General features: G+C 46.2%; 1 protein-coding gene and 1 long non-coding RNA gene across 4 annotated transcripts in view; both read right to left on the bottom strand.

Annotated features, from left to right (window-relative positions):
- The window catches only part of PRMT8 (protein arginine methyltransferase 8), a 98,845-nt gene extending 90,969 nt beyond the window's left edge, over nt 1–7,876 (bottom strand). For all 3 annotated transcript variants that reach the window (XM_045061272.1, XM_045061268.1, XM_045061270.1), the window contains exon 1: nt 2,217–7,876. Coding sequence is in view for 2 of the 3 variants with exons in the window: in XM_045061268.1 (XP_044917203.1) it covers nt 2,217–2,291 (75 nt within the window). In the remaining variant the exon portion in view is untranslated. The remainder of the gene's footprint in view (nt 1–2,216) is intronic.
- A 1,581-nt stretch (nt 7,877–9,457) lies between these two features.
- LOC102902125 lies at nt 9,458–15,784 on the bottom strand. The gene is made up of 3 exons (XR_002743758.2): nt 15,493–15,784; nt 10,138–10,266; nt 9,458–9,674 (listed from the first exon to the last, which is right to left on the bottom strand). It is a non-coding gene; the product is annotated as an uncharacterized LOC102902125 (long non-coding RNA).
- Nucleotides 15,785–19,140: the final 3,356 nt, after the last annotated feature.

The raw sequence follows: 19,140 nt of genomic DNA, 5'->3' as shown, positions 1-19,140 counted from the left end.
TGGGCACGTTTGACCAAGTCTGAATTCCTCCCCTTCTCAAGGGAAGTTGCTAAGAACTGAACCCCAGAATCCCTCTCCTCCAAGGAGCCCCAGCTGGGTCTTTCCTTACCCCCTCCCACCTTTGTGCCAGGCATGCGAAGTGTTTTTTTTTTTTTTCTTTGCAGGAGCTCAGCCGCCTCTACTGCTGTTTTCATTGATGCCTTGAGCAGACCTGGCATGTGCAACTGCTGAGAAGGGGGGGGAGCGTGGAGCCGCGGGGGAAGCAAGTAAAAATAGCCTGGCGCGCACCGCTCTGCCTGCTCTGGACGCCTTTAACCCTGGCCAAGGTGGGGAGCTCAGCAGCCACTACAGCACACTGCTGAACCTGGCAGGGGTCTGCATCCAGACCCCGTACAACAGCTGGGGTGCGGGGGCTTAGAGACCCGTGAAAACTTTTTTTTTAGAAACCCAGAAGTGGGGGGGAGGGAAGAGCAGGAGAAAGCTGTTTCTTGCTTCTAGCACTCCAGCCACCTGGCTGCAGGGACTGCTATGTGCCCACTGGTCCAACACTTTACAGAAGTGCAGCCTTGACTCGGAGCTATTTTTAGCAACCTCTTCCGCGGGTGGGCGATCAGAGGGAGGAGTGTGAGGGGATTGGGAAGGCTAGCTCTCTGCTGTGAGGCTAGGCGCCTTTGCGGGTGGAGAAGAGGAAGTGTCGAGGGGATAAGCATGCTGGCTTTGCCCTAACTCAAGGAGACAGCGTTAGCTGCTGAATGCCCTACTGCTTTCAAGCCCCTGAGCGTGTTTGTTTTTCGAAATCGACAATTGCCAGATGCATGCTGCTTCTAATCTCTCAGAGAATTGGGATTTTAAAAGCGTTGCTGCCTATTGCTATGGGGTAAAGGTTAGCTGCAGTCAAGACCTTACCGATCGGAAGGGTCTCTGCATCGTTTTGCATTCCAGCAAGACAGAGGGACAATCCCCGTGCCACACCTCCATCCCCGCCTCACGCTGCATATGGGTAACCATATGTGAAATGTACGGCAGCCCCACCAGACACCCGGCTATTAATAGAGCCCGGGAGTTTGCTCTCTGTCTTTTTCCTGCCACCGAGTAAAGGATGATCTTCACACACATACCCCACTCCGCCCCCACCTCGGCGCACCGTTTCTCCAGGAAGGTAAGGGGGCTGCCCACGCTGATCCCCTTCGTGACTACAGGTGCCTAGAGCCTACGGACTAGTCCAGTTGTAACGACAGCAGGGTCACTGCGAGGCCAGGGAACACAGCTTCCAGTCTTGGGACGCAAAACCCAGCAGGGCTCTTTGCGTCTCTGGGCCAACTCGAGAGTAGAGAAAGGGCAGCTATTGGGCTGCCGAAGGCGAGGGGGGCAAGAGCGCAATCTGAAGAGCTAGAGTGGCCTCCTCCAAAGCCGCTGCGGGACGAATGGCTGTAGACCCATTTCTCCCCTGCAGCCCGCGGCGCGCAGCCCCCACCCGGCGCGGGCTTGGCTGCGGCAGGAGCGGGCGCTGTCCCTGGTTCTGAAGGTGGCCGCGACCAGAGCTCCCTCCCCGGGTTTAGCGCCCCAAGGCGGCTCAAACATTCCAGGGTTGCAGACCTCTCTCCGGCCCAGATCTGAGCGGGAGGGTCTGTTGGTGGTGCCCAAGTCCCACCACCCGCTCGGTGTGGCCCCACCGCGGCCCGGAGCTCTCCGCGGTGCTGCGGGGACCGAGAGCTGGGGGGACTGACTTGAGCCTGAAGGGTAAAGCTCAGGCAGCGTCTGGAGATGGTCAAGGCACCGCAGGGAGCCGACCTGGTCCCAGGATCACCCACCCCAGCTTTGCACAAAGCTGGGACTCTGGACCCCTAATGAAGCCCAGAGGAGAGAGCAGGGGAGCGCTGCTGCCCAGGGTTTGGGACTTGGGGAAAGAGAAGCGAGCAGCGGGTGGCAGGAGAGGGAGATGGGGTGAGAGCGATTCTTTTGCATTTTCAAAAGGGAGGGGACCTGAGACATGCACTGGCTTTTCCCCCAACACACATACACACACACACACACACACACACACACACACACACACACGGCCGGCAGAAGCAAGCGGGATGGAGCCGGGGAAAGTTTGGCACTAGGTGCTGAGCAGCGGCGGCGGTGGCGGCGGCGGCAGCGACAGCGGCGGCGGCGCGGTGGTCCGGGGTGGGCTGCCGGGGTCGCCGAGAGCCCCGGCCCTCTCGCCTCCTTACCTCGGTGTTCTCGGCAGCGTTCTCCGCCATTTTCCTCCTTAGGAGCAGGCAGCGGGAGGAGTGTTTCATGCCCATAAGAGCCAGCAAGGGTTTGATGATACAGAGATAGTAGAGAAAGAGAGAGCTGGTGTAGCTTTAAAAGAGAGAGAGAGAGAGAGAGAGAGAGAGAGAGAGAGAGAGAGAGAATGGGAGGAAAAAAAAAAAAAAACCAACCCAGCCCCTCTGCTGGAGCGTCAGCCGATACAATCAACTACGGTTGAGTCTTTTCTGCAGTCTCCACTTTGTTTTATTTTCCTCCCTTCTCATCTGCTTCGGATTCCTTCACACAGTTTCAAGTTCTTCTCGCGCACCCGACCCCCTCCCCGCCCCTCTCCACCCGCGCTGCGGGCTAGGCTGGAGGGAGGCAGCCCCGAAGGCTTCGCGGCAGCGGCGGCGTCTCTTCTCCTGGCTGCTCGCAAAGTCCGGCCGGCCGGAGGCAGCCACCAACTCCTCTCAACTTCTGCCGATCGGCTGGGCGAAGCAACACGCTTCCTGCGCGTCTCTCCTAGGGGCTGAGCCGGGTGAGTGGGGGCGGGGTAGGAGGTTCGGTAGAGCGAGCGGCGGCTGGGCGCAGACGGAGGGCCCCCAGCGCCCCCGGGCCCGCCGCCTCCTCCAGGCTCCAGGGGTCTTTTGGCCGCCTCCACCCCCAGGCGCCGTGGACAACTTGCGCGGGGGCAAAGGGCGGCGCGGACGCTGCAAGGCCACGCGGGAGACTCGATGAAAGCAGGCGCCGGAGCTGGGCTCTTGCAGGTTCTTAGACCCGGGTGTATGTCCTCCCACCGAGGACAAGCTCTGGGCAAGATTGGGCCATAGTTACCTCGCCCCCATCCCACCCCACCCCCAACTTCCCAGATCCTCTGTCAATTCTTGGTTCCTTCCTTGGCGAATTATGGTTTCAGGAGCGAAGGGGTGGGTGTCTGGATGAGGGAGGGTCCTTAACTCCTTCAACTCTAAGGCTAAGTGTGCTATCATCTCTCCTTTTCTCCCACTGTCCCTGTCCAGGCAGTTGGGGCTCCAAGCTTCTCTCAGGTTGAGAGGTCGGGCCAAAGGTTCAGCCAGAGGTGGCTCGGAAGAGACCATAGGAGAAAGTCAAATGGCTGAGCCCACAGTCCTGTTCCCCTTACCCTAGTCTTCCCCGGCAGCCCCCTGCCCACACATTTCTCTTCTCCCTCCTCACCCCTCCCCCATGGTCACCAGATTTTGAAGTCCCTTTTATGGGAGAGAGGGAGGATGTCACGTACCCATTAGGATTCTCTTGATCCTTTTTTAAGGGAGTTTGGGCGGCAGCAGGGGGTGTGAATTTTTATACAATGCATTCCTGTCTTCACTTTGAGAGCTTCTTTTTCGCTGTCTTACTGGCCATCTGTCAGGCGGGTGGGAAATAGAACAGGGGGGGCACTCTGTCTCTCCCTTTGCAACAGGCCACTCAGGCTGGACTCCTTCAAAGACAGCTGCACTTTCAAGCTTTCAACCCACAAGTCAAGGACAGGGACCTAAAAGATGCATGCTCCTTGAACACCCTGGCTCTCTTCACTTCATCCCTGTACTTGCATCGGGAGATCAGTTCCGCATGCGTGCCCTATTTGTTTTATCACCTTTGACAGCCAGGAAATGTGAGCCTGGTTGTCCTCAGCTAACCTCAGGGTCCATTGAAGAAATGGACCAGAATCTAAAAATGCCTCCATCACCTGGTCCTAGGGGAAAGAGAAGATGCATTGCAATTATTGGAGGAGGGAGAGGAGGAGGAGGAGTGGAGAGTAAAAAGAGTGAAAAGATAATGGGCAACAGGCTTGAGTTATTGGGCGTGTGTGCATGTGTGTGCATGTTATATGTGTTTGGGAAAGAGCGAATGTAAATGAAAGAATGAGCCTAACTCCTTAACCTTTTTCTTACTCAGACCACAGACCTTGACTAGTATTGGGGGTGAGGAAGCAGAATCTTTGGCAACACCTACTTGGTCATCCTCCTTCCCTTTCACACATGCAGAAAGCTGTAGGGGGGTGAATGAGATGAATCTAAGGGATGACTTTTACCCTCTTGACCCCCATTTTCTCTAAGCAGCTTTCTCAGAAACAACAGATTTGAGACATCTCATCCTCTACCAAGAGGGTCTCAGTACTATTACAATCAATGAAAATCAGAAAGGAAAGGATCCTCACAGCTCTTTGGTCCAGTTCTCTCATTTTACAAATAAGTACCCTGAGATCAGAAAAAAGAGGCCATTTGTCCATGATCCTTCAGCCAGCTGAGGGAGCATCTGAGAGAAGCTCCCCAGCCTCCTGACTTTCAGCTTTACACTTTTCTCCCACCCTGTTTCTGCCTGTGCAGTGCATCCATTCTGTGACTAACCAGGGAGGAGGGGAGCGGAGACAAGCTCCCACCGAAATAGGCTGCTGCCTGTGCGTGATTATGTTGCTATGAGAACCTCAGTGGGTGTGTTTCCTCCGTTCTCTGTTGAAATCTTTTGCTTGGCTTGGCTTCTCCCCAAGCACAGACACAGCTCCCCTTAGAATGAGGAGTGGAGAGGCTGATATGGAGAGCTGCATTCTCCTGGCAAGAGTTTTCTATTCCAACCCATCCAATGCAGGCCCAGCCTGAGGCTGTGAGTGAGAACCATAGGCCACCATGGTAGTTCCACAATGGCTAGAGTGAGTAGTCTTGAAAGTGAATAGTCCAGTCCTCTGTTGAGCCACCTTGGAGCAGAGAGTTGTTCCTGCTGTGTTCCCACCTAATTACAAATTCACAAGCAAAAGAATTGTTACTTTAAGAGACTAAGTTTTGGGATGCCTTGTTACACAGCAAAAGATTACCTGAACACTCATGTCCTAGGGTTGTGAGAATTGATGATGTGTGAAAAGTGCCTAGCACATAGTAGGCATCCCCACTACCCCACCATTCACAGGAATTCAGTCTTTCTCCATCTCTTTTGCATAAGTATGTTAGCACAGCTCTTACAATATTAAAAGAATTCGACAAAGAATTTACTGGATATCTGTTATATGCCTAGCTCATTAATAGGCACTGGGCTTGACAATAGGCAACAAAAGGTATTGGACTGATCATTGAGGAGCTCTCAATTTAGCTACCTTGAATACTTTGAAAGTGTATAGAACTTTCATAGAAGAGATTTTGAAGGGATTTAATGGGAGGCAAGAAGATACATAGGACGACCAGACATACACTAAGAAGTAGGTTAAATATTCTGGAACAAAATGCCCTTCCAGGTAGAGATGTCTTGAGGACACATTTTACTTTACTTACGTCTTTGGTGCAACAAGATGTATTGAAGAGGACATGTGAAGTGCTTAGGATAGTGTCTGGCTCATGGGAAGACCACAAACATTGTGTTAATGCTTGCTAGGCCCTGTGCTAGGCTCTGAGTCAAACATTACAGAGCACTTATTACATGCCAGAGACTCATCTAGACTTAATGTGTCCTCCTGCAGTTCTTTCAACAACTCTTTTGGGAAAGTACTGTTATTATCCCTCAAAAACAGATGAGAACACAAAAACACAGAGAATTGTCCAAGTGTTACGTAAAGTCAGGATTCAAATCTAGTATGATTTATTCCATAGCATGACCTTCAAGAGGTTAACCAGATTCTGTGAACAAGACAGTGGTTCTCAAACTTGGCAGCAAGGTGGAGTCATCTGAGCTTTAAAAATACCAGTGCATTTCTTCGACCCCCAGAGAGTATGATTTAGTGAGGCCTGGGCGTCAGAATTCTTTTAATTCTCTAGCTGATTCTATTGAGCAGTCATGGTCGAGGACAACTGGATAAGGATATGTGGAAAAATGAAAGTATCCACAGAGAAAGAAGGTCTCTAAGTTATAGAAAGGGCCCCCCAAAACTATAGGAGCCCCCCCCACCACAGTATAGAAAGCTCCATCTCTAACACAGAAGTTCTTGAGAGCCACAAAGTTCTTGAGAGTGAAAATGTGCTGATGGTTTAGCCAGCATACAAAGGTTGGAATAAGACTCTTGGGAAGGGTATAATTGGAAAAGTTATCTGCCTTTGTGAGATGCCACAGAGAAGTGAGTTTCCTGCCACTGGAAAGGGTTCAGTCAGACTATTATTTGGCATAGCTATTGCAGTGGAACTGCAAACCCTAGAAGGTTGAGCAAGGCCTCTGAGGTTCCATCCACTCCATTCTGTGACTCCTGAATGGTCTCCTCTCATTTCTGAGTCCTCTGGGAGGTATAGACTGTGTAGTAGCTCAAGTTCAGGAGGTAGTCAACACTGCCTTGGCTGTTTCCCCAAATCCAGTGCCCCTGCAATCAGGATGCAATTTCTCTGTCTGAGAAAGCCTGGACTCTGGCTCATCCAAATGTGGTTGCTGCAATAAAAGATGTATAAGACATGTCCTGTGTCTTCCCCCCTCTTCCTTCTAGGAGAACCTCACATGTGACCTGGGCTCACATATGGCCAAGGCACGCTGCAGTGAATCCTTGGCTCCTCAAGAATCGGGCCACAGCCATGATCCATCACTACCTCATGGCAGCTAACCCAGCAGTGTTCCTAATGTCTTCTGGGCCAGATGGGAACCCAGCCAAGGCTGCAGCAGCCAGCTAGCTACCTGGCTGAGCCTCCAGGCAGCCTCACACCTGGGCAGCTTTCCTGTACAAAAAGGCCCAATTATTTCTTAAACTACATCTCAAAGAAGGACTTGCAAGAGTGTCCCCAGTACCTGCAAAGTCTGGGTTTCTTTTTTTTCTTTTTCTGTTAAAACCAGAATGTTATTTCTTTCTCACTCTGATAATGTCTGAGTAAGTCAGTTCATTGTTGTTTTGTGCTGGATATGAAAACATTTGGTTTGATTATTCTAAAAATATCTGAGGGGCACTTTCTTAGTAGTTCTTCATTAATAGCTTAATCCTTGGTGTTTTGTGCCTCTAAAAAACTGAATACCATCATTATCTGCCTTTGTCTCAGGGTAAGAAGGACTTAAAAGACATCTAGATTTTCTCAATGGCCTATGATGGACCCCAAACTTCTTCAGAGAAAGGGAAAGAGGGAGATAGCAGTAGAACCATAAAGGTACTGAAATATTCCTTCTAAAATGCTATCACAACAGAAATTAGTTTTTTCTTCTTGGCAGAACTTGTACACCCCACTCCTTTCTTCCTTTTCAAATCTTTCATAAAGGCTTACCTTTTTCTGGAAAATCTCTCCTAAATCCTCCAAAGCTAACTAGAAATCAATTCAGTTTATCCAGTGCAATAACTCAATACACCTTCACTTTTTAAATTTTTTTAACTTTTATTTATTTTTGAGGCAGAACATGAGCAAGGGAGGGGCAGAGAGAAAGGGAGACACAGAATCCAAAGCAGGCTCCAGGCTCTGAGCTGTCAGCGCAGAGCCCAATGCGGGGCTTGAACCCACAGACCAGAGATCATGACCTGAGCTGAAGTTGGACACCTAACCAACTGAGCCACCCAGGCACTCCTGAATACACTTTCACTTCCATTAGCCCTTATATTAAGTATTATGTCCCATGGGGCGCCTGGGTGGCACAGTCGGTTAAGCGTCCGACTTCAGCCAGGTCACGATCTCGCGGTCCGTGAGTTCGAGCCCCGCGTCAGGCTCTGGGCTGATGGCTCAGAGCCTGGAGCCTGTTTCCGATTCTGTGTCTCCCTCTCTCTCTGCCCCTCCCCCATTCATGCTCTGTCTCTCTCTGTCCCAAAAATAAACGTTAAAAAAAAATGAAAAAAAAAAAGTATTATGTCCCAAACACTGTGCTAGGCATGCTAGACTAGAAGATTAAATGACATATCCCTACCCCGATGACACATCTTCCAGGAAGACTTGGTTATGGATTCAGGTCCTATCAGGGGTCATATGGATTGGTTCTAATAGGTTAGATATGGCTATAATCAATGGTTTATAGTTACATAGGTCTTGCAATAAAAGAATCTATTGATATGGACAGGGAGACCCTCAAGGCTATAGGGTCTGGACAAGAAGCATAGTAGCCTCCATTCAAGGAAGGCTGGGGACACATTTTCTACCAAGATTCCAAAGTTTCTGTGTGTTTCCGAAACTTTTATGGATAAGAAATGTTCAGCCTTGCCTCCCTGCCAGGCACATTATATATATATATACATTGATGTCACTTAGAGCATAACATATTATGACCTGCCCTAGAGCAGGTCTGATCTCTGGTGTCTCAGGTATAGATAGCCCTACCTGAAAATGCACAGTGAGTGGAGATGGTTAAACAAAACTGTGCTTGATTCCGTCGGTTTCATTTCTGGACCATTTAACCACCCAGATCTCTTTCTTCTCTTCCCAGAAGAAAGAGCATGGGCTTTGTGGTCTTACAGACCAGTAGGTTAACCTCTCCATCTGTGTAAAAATGGCTTAATGGTGATCTCTCTCTGGCAGAAAAGTTGTGACAATAAAATGAGACAATGCAGATGAAACACCTAGCATAGTTCTCAGGAAATAGTGTTCTAATGAAAGTCAGTTTCTTTCCCAGCATCTCATCATATAAGACCATGTCTACCTACATGAGATAGACACATGGTGTGATATGGAGAGTGTCACGCAAGGGTCAGCAGAACTGTGCCCTAGTCCCAGCTCCATCATTAAGTAGGATGGTGGCCTTGAGAAATCCACTTTGCCTCTCTAAGCCCATTTCTTCTTCTTTAAAAGAAGGGATTTCCTTCCCCTTTATGTTTTATCATTTTATCCATGGTACAAATTATGATTCTAACCACACCAAAATCACCACAAAGACTGGTCACACACATCTCAAACCAAAATGCAACTCTTCATGGCCAAAACAAAGGCTGAAGAGTAGAACAGCCTCTACCTCCCACTTGTAAGAGAGCTTGAGTAGAAAGTTAATTTCTGTTAATTCCAAGAATTTACAAAGGATACTTGTAGGTAATGCTCATTACAATGTTCACTCCAGTACTGGGCTATCATTAGAGCTTTCCAGAGGTCAAAAGGGGTTTCATTTTTTTAAAACAGTCCTGCTTGATTCTAGCAGCCTCAATGACTACAACCAAACAGTCATTATCAATGGTCATCACCACTTCATATCTCCAACACTTGTCAGGGGACAGAGTTCAGTGGGGAAACCAATGAATTTCTTGACAACACAGACTACCTGGATGTAGTCAGCATAACTTCATCGAAGTCTCAATGATCTGTATCAATTTCCAAACAATGCAAATCAGCAGATGATCCAAAAATTGCTTTTCTTCGACTCATTTTATATACTCAGATACACACAAATAGAATTTCTACCTAATGATTCTTGGTTTCAAAACATATTCAAATTAATGTGCTGTCCCACAGTACACAATAATGGTCAAAGATGATGATCCAGAAAGCAGCCAGTTGTGTTGCTGGAGAAGCCAGTCACAGTCCTCTTCTTGCCAGAAACAATCCACTCTGTGGCTACTTCACCTGTGAAAGAACAAAAATCAATTATCACACCTAACACACCAGTCTGGGTCATGGATTGTTCAAGTTATTCCACAGAAAAAACTACATAAAGGTTAGGTGACATTTTAAAATCACACTGCAAGAGAAGAGTGACTTTAATTTCTTGGACTATCCAGCTATCCATTTAATTCAAATGCAACTGTGGCTTTCCAGAGGAAAGGGCTTCCCCTCTCCTGGGATGGAAATACTGTTTGCAAAGCTAAGAGCTATTTCCTGTGGATATTGTTCTTCTCCTGGGCCCTCATGGAAGGGAGAAGAAGCCCAGTGACCTCAGAATAGTGACTTCAAGCCAGGTGTCCACTCCAGGCCAGGCACTGTGCTAAGTACCCTACTGAGTTCTCACACCATCCCCAGATGTTAGTTGCATTGTTACCCCTATTTTATAGATCAGGAAAGGACATCTCAGAAAGGTTAAAGAGCTTACTCAAGTCACACCCCTGGTAAGGGATTGAACAATGCTCAGAGTCCATGTCTTCCTGACTCCACCAGTGGAAGGAGCACAGACCTCAGAGGCAAACATGCCTGGTTTTCAATCCAGCCATAAACTTCTTATCTGCAAATAAATAAATAAATAAATAAATAAATAAAGTGGACCTGGTAAAACCTACTTCAGGGTTGTTGTAGTGACTGACCCAGAATCAGGCTCATCGTAGACCTCAAAATATGGGCATGATGGTATACAGCATGTGGCCGGATGTGACCGACTTAACTCAGCAAAACTGCATCTGCTGCTATGTTACTCTCAGCCGTAAGTACAAGAATAAAAAGTACACCCCACCTCCAGAGGCCAGAGTATCTGTCAACCTGGCAATGGCTCTAGACAGGGTAACTCCATCTAAATGGCAGCTATCAACCTGTATTCTTGCTGCAGTTCTTATTGTCACATCTGCTTAGTAACTGCCCTAAGTGGTGTCATTCTGGGTGGCATACCATATTTGCAGGTGTAGGGGATGTTGATTTTTTTTTAACTTCTGGAAAACTCAGCCACGGCAGTGGGCAAATCTGCCACATAACTATGTTAGGACTTAGTTAATGCATCCTGAGTGAATGTGGAATTAATCGCAGGAAGGAAGGAAAGATCCGGCACTTTAGCAGGTGGATGGTGGATTAAGAAGGAAGAGAATGATATCAAAACAACTTTGTATATATGCTCTGACTCTCTTCCAGCCAGCAAAGATGGCCTTTTCTTTTTTTGAAAGAAAAATTATATATATATATACATATGTGTGTGTGTGTGTGTGTGTAATTTTTTTTTCCTTTTGGTCCATAAACCCTGGGTCCATAAGGCCCTGGAAGGTTCAGGTTATGCCTTCTGGGAGGCTCTGAACAAATCATGCCTGCTTCCTTGTGCCTCATTTTTTCTCTAGTTAATACAAGATTGGGCTTCCTCCTTCTTCCTGCTGGTTGGGTCCCTGACATTGTTTTTCTTGCTGCTCTTTCCCAGACTGAGTTTGGAACAAATTTTCTGGTCCTATAGAATCATGACCTAAATTTGGGTGGATAAGAAAGAGGGAAATTTGACCAGTGAGCTATTGGACTTTTCTCTAACCAGGGCCAAGGGCTCCTTTCCTTGGTCGTGGGATCAGAGTTTATTTTTGTCTATTGGCATCTCAGGCAGGATTCAAATGATGTAAGAGGGACTCCAGTATAACCAAGCCACTCCAGCCCATCACACTAAATAACAATTACTCAAGCTTCCCATTCTTGACCTCTCTTTTTAATTTTTTAAATGTTTGTTTTTGAGAGAGAGAGAGAGAGAGAGAGAGAGCATGAGCGCAAGCCATGGGAGGGGCAGAGAGAGAGGGAGACACAGAATCCGAAGCAGGCTCCAGGCTCAGCTGTCAGCACAGAGCCCAACGCAGGGCTCGAACACACAGACGATGAGATAATGGCCTGAGCTGAAGTTGGACACTTAACCGACTGAGCCACCCAGGTGCTCCTCTTGGCCCCTCTTTTGACAGAGACTCTCCTTACCACCCTCTCCCTTTATGAAGATCCTCCCAAGGGTTTCTAGGAGACCCGTAGGACCACATCACATGTACTCACACTGAGTCTCTCCCCCCCCCTCCTCCTCCTCCTCCTCCTCCTCCTCCTCTTCCTTCTTCATCTCTGGCTTCCCATAGCCAATGTCCAATGACTTTGAGGTTGCTTTTAGGACCCTTGCCATTGCCCAAGTTGACAACGTCCCTCATGAGGATGCTGATAGCTGTACCAAGGCTGGTCTTCCAGCACTTTCAGCAAATTCTGGATGTCATGAGAAGGAGGAACAGACTCAGTGAGCCCCCAAGCTCATTCCTTGCACTCCAAATCCCTTCAAGGCTCTTAGAGAAGCAGCCCCTTCTACTTCTGGTACAAATTCTTCCATTGTTCTGCAAGGGCACAAAGCCCAGTGTCAGGGTGGAATGCCAATGACACACCATCCTTTCTGTTGCTCAGTTTCTTCCTCCCCTGTATTCCACACACAAGATAGTAGTACAAACTCCCCCATTCTTCAGCCATAAACAGAAGTGCCTATGATGGTCAACTCATGCAAATGAAGCCTTGGGGGAGGAGCAGGGACCTGGTTCCAACCAAGCCTGGATACCCACTACACAGAATGCAGTAGACTGAGCATCTTCTGATGGGAGATGGGTGTGGGCAGCACTGTCTTTTCCATTGGGCTGCCAAGCATTTGTTCATGCCTTGTCAAGGAAATTTCTCACCAGCGTGTCATTCTTATATATTTAGTTGGATGGGTAGATAGTAGCATTTATGAAATGTCTACAACAGGGTGGACCCATTCTCACATCAGCCCCAACTTTGTCCTCCTATTTCTTTTTTTTTTTAATTTTTTTTTCAACGTTTATTTATTTTTGGGACAGAGAGAGACAGAGCATGAACGGGGGAGGGGCAGAGAGAGAGGGAGACACAGAATCGGAAACAGGCTCCAGGCTCCGAGCCATCAGCCCAGAGCCTGACGCGGGGCTCGAACTCACGGACCGCGAGATCGTGACCTGGCTGAAGTCAGACACTTAACCGACTGCGCCACCCAGGCGCCCCTGTCCTCCTATTTCAATGAATTCCAAACTCTCTCTGCCCCAGCTTCCCCTCCATCATACCACCACACCGTTGGTTATTAACACTCTTGGGGAAACAGCCCTTGCAGTTTATTAGCTATCAGCTATTGGTGGCCTTCCAGAGGTATTTACATTGCAAGAGGAGACTCTGGAAGTCTACCTCCAAGTTACAAAAGAATGAATCTCTAATGGTGGAAGGTCAAGCATCAGGGACAGACTGGTCAGAACAGGATTTGTGGAAGGTCATCCTGCCCTCTTTAAAATCATTACACTCATTTCATTCTTCCACCCGCCACTAAGTTGTGGCCTGGCCTACAGGCTGCAGAGAAAGCATGGAGTTCCTTGGTGGGGGAAGGGGGAGAGATGAAGCACTGAACTTGAATCAGGAGACAAATTCTAGCTCCAATTCTGTCACAAGTTGCTGAAGACCCTGGGTTGGGGAGGTGTCAAGATAGGGACCCCTGGGCAAAAGGAGAGGGTGACTATCCCTGCCCTCACAACTGTTTGTAGTTCTGGTTTCCGTCTCTTCCTCTGTAATGTGAGGAGTCTGGACAAGCTGAATTTGTGGGTCACTTTCAACTCTTTCAGCCTATTATTATGAACCTTGTGGCTGGCATTCAGTGTAGAGATGCTGTTCCCAAGAAAAAGTATTTAGGAAAGCTTGTGTTTCAAGGGCTCAGGCACTTGGGCCCTAAAAATGAATACCCAACCCTACCTGTCTTCATAGTTGTTTTTCTTTAGAAAAAAAAAAAAGATAAGTTTTAAATATCACCTTGAGGAGTTCAAATGCTCATGGTCTCCTGGTAGGAATCATTTGTTTAAAAAAATTATGTCCAAGCTAGACTTGCAGAGAAGTTCTGTCTATAGCTAGAAGTTCATGGGGAAACATGTGAGCCAGGGTTATCCAGGCACATGGAAGGAGCAGGTTGGTGAAATGCATCTGTAGACTGGGACTCCAGGCTCTGTGCAAGGCAGCCATAGGCAGCTGCCTGTTCCTCCACCACCTTCCCCATCACACTTCTTACCCTCTGCCCCTGCTATCAGTTTTCTCCGGTTCCATTCAGATGCTTTTAAGTGGCATATAGTGCCTGAAGCATGAATAAAAACATCTGAGGGTCTAACCTGACACTAATATAACATATAAAAACTCTCCACAGCATGTTCAAGAATCAAGAAATCTTTTCTTTTTTTCCCCTAGGCAAGGATGCCATGAGGTCATGTGCACTCAAAGCTCTTTGAGGGATGGGAAGAACTCTCAAGCTGGTCCTTTCCCCAAGTCCAGTGGGTCTTCAGGGGAGTGACTTAACCTTTCTTGTCAAACAGCAAGTGAAATGCAGGAAAGCCTTCCCAAGAGATGCTAAAGTAGCTGCTTCTTTAGGGGTTATTTTTTTCTCAGCAGAGAAGAGAGTTATCTGAAGAAAATAGTTTTTAAATTCAGTACTTGGGGCGCCTAGGTGGCTCAGTCAGTTAAACATCTGACTCTTGATTTTGGCTCAGGTTATGATCTCATAGTTCGTGAGTTTGAGCCCCGCATTGGGCTCTGTGCTGACAATGCAGGGCCTGCTTGAGATTCTCTCCTCTCTCTCCCTCTCTCTGCCCCTCCCCTACTTGCTCTTGCTCTCTCTCATTCTCTCTCTCTCAAAATCAATAAATAAACTAAAATAAATTTAAAAATTCAGTACTACCTGGAGCCAGGGGACAGGACATGTGGCTTCAAGGGTCCCCTACTAAGTTGTACAATCTAGGATTATAATAAAAGGACTAAAAAATATTAGTCAGGTTCCTAGGGCTCTTCTGAAGACAAGTGATTGAGCGTGGCTGCTTCTCAGCCTTCCTCCAATCTTGAGAGTCAGGGAGAAACTGGACAAAGGCCCACATGAGTGGAGAGAGGATTAGGCTCCACAGAGGGTCAGGCCCGATCTCGAATGGGAGAAGCTGCCAGAGAAGCACAAACTCACATCAGGAACATGAGCCCCGTTTGTTTTTCTCAAATGTAATTATACAAAGGATAGAAATTTGAGGGGGAAAAATTACTTTAATAACATGAATTTTTAAAAACCTTCCAAATTCTCCTCTGTGGAGAAGGTCCAGACCACTTCCCAGTCAGAATCTGTTGTGCCTTGGCTTGAATTCTGCTGACCCGTGAGACAGCCCCATATGCCCCTCTCATGCCCACAAGGAGGCTTCCTGAAGCAGCACTTTGTGGATTCACCTGGACTTCTGGTACCTACAGCCTCCTACAGTTATTTTTCCTTTTCCTTCCCAAGGTTGTAAGGCCCGTTTCCTAACTGGTCTTCCCCCTCCATCCAGGAGAGCTGGCAGTTTCCCAAACTGCCAGGTCACTGGGCAGAGTTCCCAGAGGCCCAGGCCATGCTTCCCTCTACTCAGTTGGGCATACACCTGATGTTCTGAGTGATTTAAGCCTGACATTGTACTGCTTCCAATCAAACAAAGTCACAGAGACGTGTTTACTACAATCTAGAGCATCAGTCGGGGAGAGAATTAGTTTCCCCACCCTCATCCTTCTGAACACTTAATGGGATGGCTTTGAGAAGTAAGAGACAGAAAACATTTAATGGGATGAAGGCAACCCCTAGCCATAGGTCTTCAGGCTTCAGAGACAAAAGCAAGGACTTGGATCAGGATTGAGAGGAGATTGCCAACATGTCCTGCCCATTCCACACTTTAATACAGTGAACCTACACAGGCAGCGCAGCTCATACCTTCTGGATGGGGAGTTATTTCTATTTAGCCAGTTGTCTGTGGAGAGAACAGATACATTCCTTCTTCTTCAACCAGATGCAAACTAATTGAAACTGCCCTGCTCTAAGACAGAAGTATGTGACATTAGCAAAAAGTAGGTCCTTGACTCCCATTCCCATCCCACTTCTTTTGTTCTATTTTTCATGACCTCTAGTGATTTTTTTATATTAAATATAATTCATTGTCAAATTGGTTTCCATACAACACCCAGTACTCATCCCAACAGGTGCCCTCCTCAATGCCCATCACCTACTTTTCCCTCTCCCCCACCCCCCATCAACCCTCAGTTTGTTCTCAGTATTTAAGAGTCTCTTATGGTTTGCCTCCTTCCCTCTCTGTAACTACCCCCCCCCCCGGCCCCTCCATGGTTCTCTGTTAAGTTTCTCAGGATCCACATATGAGTGAAAACATATGGTATCTGTCTTTCTCTGCCTGAGTTATTTCACTTAGAATAATACCTTCCAGTTCCATCCACATTGCTACAAATGGCCAGATTTCATTCTTTCTCATTGCCAAGTAGTATTCCATTGTATATATAAACCACATCTTCTTTATCCATTCGTCAGTTGGTGGACATTTAGGCTCTTTCCATAATTTAGCTATTGTTGAGAGTGCTGTTATAAACATTGGGGTACAAGTGCCCCTATGCATCAGTACTCCTGTATCCCTTGGGTAAATTCCTAGCAGTGCTATTGCTGAGTCATAGAGTAGATCTATTTTTAATTTTTTGAGGAACCTCCACACTGTTTTCCAGAGTGGCTGCACCAGTTTGCATTCCCACCAACAGTGCAAGAGGGTTCCCATTTCTCCACATCCTCTCCAGCATCTATAGTCTCCTGATTTGTTCATTTTAGCCACTCTGACCGGGATGACATGGTATCTCAGTGCGGTTTTGATTTTTATTTCCCTGATGAGGAGTGACGTTGAGCATCTTTTCATATGTCTGTTGGCCATCTGGATGTCTTCTTTAGAAAAAATGTCTATTCATGTCTTCTGGCCATTTCTTCACTGGATTATTTGTTTTTGGGGGTGTGGAGTTTGGGGAGTTCTTTATAGTTCTTTATAGGGCTAGTTCTTTGGATACTAGCCCTTTATCCGATATGTCATTTGCAAATATCTTTTCCCATTCTGTCTGTTGCCTTTTAGTTTTGTTGATTGTTTCCTTTGCAGTGCAGAAGCTTTTTATCTTGATGGGGTCCCAATAGTTCATTTTTGCTTTTAATTCCCTTGCCTTTGGAGATGTGTCAAGTATGAAATTGCTATGGCTGAGGTCAAAGAGGTTTTTTTCCTGCTTTCTCCTCTAAGGTTTTGATGGTTTCCTGTCTCACATTCGGGTCCTTCATCCAATTTGAGTTTACTTTTGTGAATGGTGTACGAAAGTTGACCTCTAGTGATTTTTATAGAGGGAGCCAGCAAATGATAAACTATTTGAATCTGTTATGTCAGAGATGATCCTTTTTCATATACACAATCAAATCATAATTTTCCTGAGTATACAATTCCAGTTCAATATCTTCCCCACCCTCCCCTAGTTGTGTGCGTACAATTCCACTGCATTTTTGCTTCTAGCATTTCTAGTGAGAAGTCTGCCATTGCTATCATTCCATTTTAGATTTCATTTCAGATTTTTTTTTCCTCTCTGGAAGAAGAGGTGCTTGAACTCATGATCTCAAGATCAAAAGTCACACACTTTCCTGACTGAGCCAGCCAGGCACCCCACCCACTATTTTCTAAATAGTTTTCCTTTAGCCTTATTATTGCGATGTATCTAGTTACAGGTATTTTCTCATTCATCGTCTTTGAATCTTGAGACTTTTATGTTATACTGATTATTTTATACCTCCTGGTAAATTTTACTGTATTGTTTCTTTTCTGTTTTCTTCATTCCACTCATCCTATCCTTCTGAAACTTCTTATAGACAGATATTAAAATATCTGAATATGTTCTCCAAATCTCAACTTTTCTTTCCATATTTTTATCTCATGATCTTTTAGGCCACATAAGAGAATTCCTCAGTTTTATCTTCCAGTTCACTAATTTACTCTTCAGTTATGTCCACTCTGATGATCCTGCCCATTTGTTGCTTTTTAAATTTTGTTATGAGCATTTTTAGTTTCCAAAGTCTTTGATTTTTTTTTTTACCAATACAATATCAGTACTTATTCCAATATCTCTAGAAAAGTCTCATTTTTCTTGGACTACTAACATTTCCTTGGGTGTGAACTTTTTTTAATTGCAGTCAGCACCTCTTTTTCATATTATTGTTTTTCTACACATTTTTGGTGAATCCTACATACATGCCCATTTTTGTGTAAAATCCATGTTAAATCCAGAAAATCCATGTTAGCTTGGTCAGAGGCAAAGAATAGGATGTACTATGGGGCAGGTTTTACTTCAACTTTTCCAACGTAAGTGAGGGAAGATGCTTGCTGTTGGTATAGTGAGCCAGTAGGGAGTACAAAAGTAGAAATCCTTCTCCTGGGTTATGCTGGCCATCTGGAGCACTAGTTTGCCTCTCTGACCAAAACATCCAAGTGATCTCTATTACTCACCACTTACCCTGAGGGAGTCAAATGTAGAGGTGTGGAGGGAATCATCTTCCTGGTAACCCCAACTACTTGCCTTGTTATTTACTACAGGCTTCTTTCTGCCCCATATTTGCTATTTTGAGACCAAGACCCCATTTTTTAGGAATCCTACAGCAGCATTTGGAGATGTGGCTTCCTTCATCAGATCTTGACTACTTTCCATTCTTCAGGGATTCCTCAGTTTCTGATCTACCAAAGATACCCTTTCTTCTTTTCTAGCACTAGGTGTATTTTTTAAATATGTATCATTTCGGGGCACCTGGGTGGCTCAGTCAGTTAAGTGTCCAACTTCAGCTCAGGTCATGATCTCACAGCTCTGTGAGTTCAAGTCCCACATTGGGCTCTGTGCTGACAGCTCAGAGCCTAGAGTCTGCTTCAGATTCTGTGTCTCCCTGTCTGTCTCTCTGCCCCTCCCCCACTCACTGTCTGTCTCTCTCTCTCTCTCTCAAAAATAAACATTAAAAAATTAAAAATAAAATATATGTCAGTTCTATGGAAATATTTGTCATTGCATATGGGAATTTGGGATGGAAGGGTGAGATTGTCAATTTTTATTAATCCCTCATCTTAAACAAAAAACACATCATATGTTCTCAATAAAGGGTTATTGGTTGAGTGGATTCTCATGCTTCACTATAAGTTTTATTTGAAAGTTTTCTACCTTTGAAAAATTATTGATTGACTAATCATTGATTGACTAATTATCGATTGACTGCTTTCAGCATGCCGCTCTCCTCATTTTAAGTGGGTGCAGAATTTGGCATCAGATGGTGGGATCTTATTCAGGGCCTAAAGGCATGGCTTTTCTTGCCTTTTCTTATTATTCCAGATTTTCCAAGGATTGGTAAATTGAAAAAAGACCCTAATGTTTTTCATTAATAACAGATGCCCACATGAACTAATTAACACCCATTGGTGGCTCCTGATGTTGAGTGCAACTTTGTAATCTTTAGGGAGTATTAGTAAAATTTTGATTCTAGAGAAGAGGATGGTCCTTGGATAGCTCAAGAAGGAGATAA

This window comes from Felis catus, chromosome B4 (assembly GCF_018350175.1).
Source record: "Felis catus isolate Fca126 chromosome B4, F.catus_Fca126_mat1.0, whole genome shotgun sequence".
NCBI lineage: Eukaryota > Metazoa > Chordata > Mammalia > Carnivora > Felidae > Felis > Felis catus.
This window is presented reverse-complemented; position numbering and strand designations above follow the sequence as displayed.